Source organism: Octopus sinensis, linkage group LG3 (genome assembly GCF_006345805.1).
Source record: "Octopus sinensis linkage group LG3, ASM634580v1, whole genome shotgun sequence".
NCBI classification, from domain to species: domain Eukaryota; kingdom Metazoa; phylum Mollusca; class Cephalopoda; order Octopoda; family Octopodidae; genus Octopus; species Octopus sinensis.
Genome location: NC_042999.1, coordinates 156668502 through 156673501, shown reverse-complemented (window position 1 = coordinate 156673501; position 5000 = coordinate 156668502). Strand labels below are relative to the sequence as shown.

The 5000-nt window shown below is 36.7% G+C and overlaps 1 protein-coding gene across 5 annotated transcripts in view; it reads left to right on the top strand.

Annotated features, from left to right (window-relative positions):
• Window positions 1–5000, top strand: part of LOC115209859 (potassium channel subfamily T member 1) — a 203159-nt gene that overhangs the window by 162412 nt on the left and 35747 nt on the right. For all 5 annotated transcript variants that reach the window (XR_004998398.1, XM_036501531.1, XM_029778432.2 and 2 more), the window contains one exon: window positions 132–234. Coding sequence is in view for 4 of the 5 variants with exons in the window: in XM_036501531.1 (XP_036357424.1) it covers window positions 132–234 (103 nt within the window). In the remaining variant the exon portion in view is untranslated. The remainder of the gene's footprint in view (window positions 1–131; window positions 235–5000) is intronic.

The window sequence follows — 5000 nt, the reverse complement described above, 5'->3', positions numbered from 1 at the left end:
TCATTAAAACTGATCCTAAATATAAATCAGTGACTATAAAAATGTGCAGATACTTAAATGCCAATATAGTAAACTCCTTTTACATGCTTCTCTCTTGCATTACCATTTATGTTCTCTTTATCTTCTTGTAGGTTTTATACTGGTCTTCCTCCAGTTGTTCCTTTCGTCGGAGCCAGAAAGACACTTTGTCATCTTGAGCGATCACGTATGAACTGTTGCTTAAAATGGGCATCGGTATTATATTCATATCTTTATGTATTTAATATGTGTGACTAATATATTCTATGTATGTCCATAGCTAAATGTCTATATATACATATATGTGTGAATGTGTGTATATTTAAAGTTTTATAAGTACATATATATATATATATATATATAATATATATATATATATATATATATATATATATATATATATATACATATATATACATATATATATACATATATATATATATATATATACATATATATATATAGGAGGAAATACCAATAAGATATGTATACTAAAATCATGAACCATGTTACATAATAACAGGCTAATCAGATATGAGATAATAACAAATAAAAGTAAATAACTCTGAAAAGGGCTTTTGTGCATTCCCAGAAAATATTACCCTTGGGTTGCTAGTGTTCGTACATTCATGAATAAGTCACTAACCAAATAAGTGGATCTATTGCTTAGGAAAATACTATTTACTTGCTTAAGGGTCGTAATGGATAAATTGCGAAAACAGTTCCATTTTTACCAAATAATTTAGGAAAAATGAATGGGTTATTTCCCTTGGCTATATATAAGGATCCCTTCCAGGGGCCCTATTATCAATTTTTTTCCAACATCTGAGTATGCCATGAGGTTTCCAGGCGTGAGTTCTACTGACGTGTCAAGTTTCATCAAAATCGAAAAAACGATGTAAGAGGAATTAGCTAACAACTCCACAAACACACCCACAGACAGAATTTTCCACATATGTAATATATATATATATATATGTGTGTGTGTGTGTGTGTGTGTGTGTGTGTATGTGTGTGTATATATATATGTATGTGTGTATATATATATATATATGTGTGTGTGTGTGTATATATATATATATATGTGTGTGTATGTATATATATATATATATGAGTGTGTGTGTGTATATATATATATATGTGTGTGTATGTATATATATATATAGGAGAAATAAATTGAAAGGTATGTTCCAGTTGGTCAAAATAATTTCATATCGTTCCCAAATTATCAAATATTTATATAAATTTATATCAAAACAATAGGGCACCCAATGGTAAAACCCAATAGTATAAAATATACACATATATACGAATAAAAGGTGATAAAACCTAAAAGGGTAATACGAGTGAAGTTGAACGAAGAAAAATTTAGGGAATAAATTAATGCATAATAAAGGTGACTAAAAATTTAAGACAATGGAGCTAAAAATAAGATAAATATAGATATATAAAAATACAAGAATATAAATATACAAAACAAAGTGAAAGGTAACCAGAACAGAGTCCATTTAGGCCCAAGGCTATGGTAGAAGACACTTGCCCAAGGTGCCACGCAGTGGGACTGAACCTGGAACCATGTGGTTGGTAAGCAAGCTACTCCACTCCTATGCCTATATTCAATTTTTGATAATTTAGGATGACTGATTGGAGCGTTTATTCATTATATCTTTCAATTAGTCCTCTATGCCAATGCTAGAAAAATGGATAGCATTAGATACAACCTTGAAGGTAGAATCTCATTATCATTGAGAAGCTTGATAACCTCTAGGACTGTAATACAACTTAGGAGCAACATAATGTCTGAAGAGCCAGATGTTGAGCCACGAATCACCAAATATTGGGCAGTACTTAAACGTCTCAGTATAATATGGAAATCTGAATTCTCTGAGGCTCTAAGGAAAACTTCAGCACAGTAGTTGAATCTTAGTTACTCTCTTGCTCTTCTATTTGGAAACCGTGGTTTAGAGACATCAAAATAATATCAATTGCTCTAATTTACCCTGAAATAATGCATGTTAATCAGTTAAGTGAAGACACTCTCTTACTCTTTTTTACTCTCTTTTTTACTTTTTTCGGTCATTTGACTGTGGCCATGCTGGAGTACCGCCTTTAGTTGAGCAAATCAACCCCAGGACTTATTCTTTGTAAGCCCAGTTCTTATTCTATCGGTCTCTTTTGCCGAACCACTAAGTGACGGGGATGTAAACACACCAGCATCGGTTGTCAAGCAATGCTAGGGGGACAAACACAGACACACAAACGCATACACACACATATAGATATATATATACATATACACGACAAGCTTCTTTCAGTTTCTGTCTACCAAATCCACTCACAAGGCATTGGTCGGCCTGGGGCATAGCAGAAGACACTTACCCAAGATGCCACGCAGTGGGACTGAACCCAGAACCATGTGGTTGGTTAGCAAGCTACTTACCACACAGCCACTCCTGCTGTCAATGAGAAAAACTATTGCATGCCATGGAGCTGGGTGGAGGATGAAACCTACTCGGATGCAAATCCAAGCAGGTTTAAACAGATGATGATGCAGTGTGTATGTGTATTTGTATGTGTTATGTTTGTGTACCTATATGTACATACACATATATACGAAGTGCATATATGTGTGTGTGTATGTATGTATGTATGTATGTATGTCAGGGCACTTTCGAGTGCTACTTGTAACATGTAACCCAGTACAATCTGTTGCATGATAGGGTCGTCGGCGACTAAACTGGCAACCCCACCAAGCTTGCTTGGTGAGGAGGGTGTTTATTGGACACCCTGCGGGATGAAAAACAAAACCTGTCAAAGGGCAGAGGAACTCTTGAGAGTCAACGGCCATCCAATAAATGTCTTAAGGCTGTATCATGTGTGGGGACATAGAAATAATCGGACTGAATACCCGATCACGCGGTTAAACCATTGGGAGTGAAGAATTCCTAGCCTTTGTTAGGGCATCCTTCTAGGAGAAGGTAACTCAGGTAACTGGGATAACTCCGACATAAAACCTGCGGCTCAGTGGTTACCGATGATACTGACTTGTTCTTCTTTTCGGATTATGGCTGCTGTTGCTTAGTGAGTGGGATTGACTCAGTGCACAGCCTTTCCTCACTTTAAAAAAAATCTTCTTGCACAGGCATTACACGATAACAACATTGATTAAGCTTCGTGCAATGGCCATACTCAATAACGAGGGGGCAGCCACCATGTATGTATGTATGTATGTATGAATGTATGCATGTCTAAAGGTTCAAAAGTCAGAAAAGTATTTGTCAATACAGTGGGCATATTAATTATTTATACAACACAGTATTTTACCATTTGGTTTCATACATGAGAACTCGAAGAAAATAAAAAACAGCCTCAGCTGTCATCAGAAGGCTAGTATGTTATGTATGGTGTGGGCTCTTTGCTGGAGATCAGAAAATGTCACATCCATTTTGAGGAAGTTATGAAAAAAATGGAACAAAAGTAAACATGTTTAGTCTACGAATACACTAGTCCGTATGAGTGAGGATGTTGAATTATGAATTCCATATCTCCACCATCAACTGTGTGGCCAGAAACTGAATTGATATGCTGTATATTTGATCTTTTAAATGGAATTTTAATTCCAGTTTAGGTTTAAATTTACACTTGAGTGCATAAATAACATTTGGTTATAATTCCTTGACTTCTATTCTGCAGCAAGTAGCATTCACTATCATATAAGAATATTGGTTTGCCATACAAGATCTCACATATGCAAATCTGTATGTACTCAACTCCCAAACTTTTAATTCAGCCCTGCAGAATTTAATTAAACTACTATACATATTTCAGATGTTATTCCATCCTTACCTAGTACTTTCCAATAATGGAGGTGCAACCAGTGCTTTCGATTTAAAGAGGTTTGTGTTGAAGGTTTTGCAGATTTCTTCTACAGCTCTTCTGTTGGTCACTGCAATACTGACCTGGTTCTTCAATGTCATTACTTCCGTTTTATAAAGCATCAGTTTCCTTTCCCGTTTCTTGAGGCTCTTCTGTTCTTGTGAAGTCTTCAGGAGCTTCTCTTTTCTGTACCTTTTGAAATCATTCTCAAGACATATTGTCATATTGCCTTACAGAGAACAGAATATTCTTCGAGGTGTTCACCATCTCTATTCATGTTTTTCCACTTTTCCATCAGCTTCTTTGCTCTGAGATCCTTTTTCCTGTCTATTTTGGACCTGTGATTTTTGTACTCCTCAAGCTCCCAGGAAACAAGGCATGACAATGCATTATGTCACCCTCCTTAGGGAGGCAAATACTGCGTGCACAACAAATGTAACCCTGTTATCCACACCAGTGAATGTTCCACTGGAGAAGGGTATCACAGAGGAGACACCATCTCTCCTAAGCTCTTCACAGCATGTCTTGAGATGGTCATACAAGACATGAACTAGAACAGAGGCATATGGATAAACAGAGCTTCTCACTCGTCTAAGATTCGTTGATGACATAGTGCTGATAGCAGAGAGCACCGACCAGCTGCAGAGCATGCTGGATGAATTGGATTCCAGGGTTCAGCAATTGGCTTGAAAATCAATTGTACAAAAACCAAGTACATATGGTCTGAGGGCATAGCAATCAGTTGCCTTACATCATCAGGTGGTGATGAAATAGAAGGAGTGAGCAACTATGTGTATTTCAGTCAAGAAGTGATTATGAGGTGTGACGTGGAGAATAAGATCTCACCAAGGGTAAGAGCAGGATGGAGAGCATTCAAGTCGGTGAAGGATGTGCTGAAGGCAAACCTAGACAAGGCAGCTCACACCATTCTCTTCAACAGCACAGTCTTGCTTGCAATGCTATATGCATGTGAAACATGAGCTTGACAAAGGGAGAAAAATAACATCTGCTTATGGTGTAGAGAGACATGGTAAGTGGAAGAGACCACTCGGAAGACCTCCAATCAGGTGGGAAGATGATTTTTAAAAAATGTTTGGAGCAGCGTA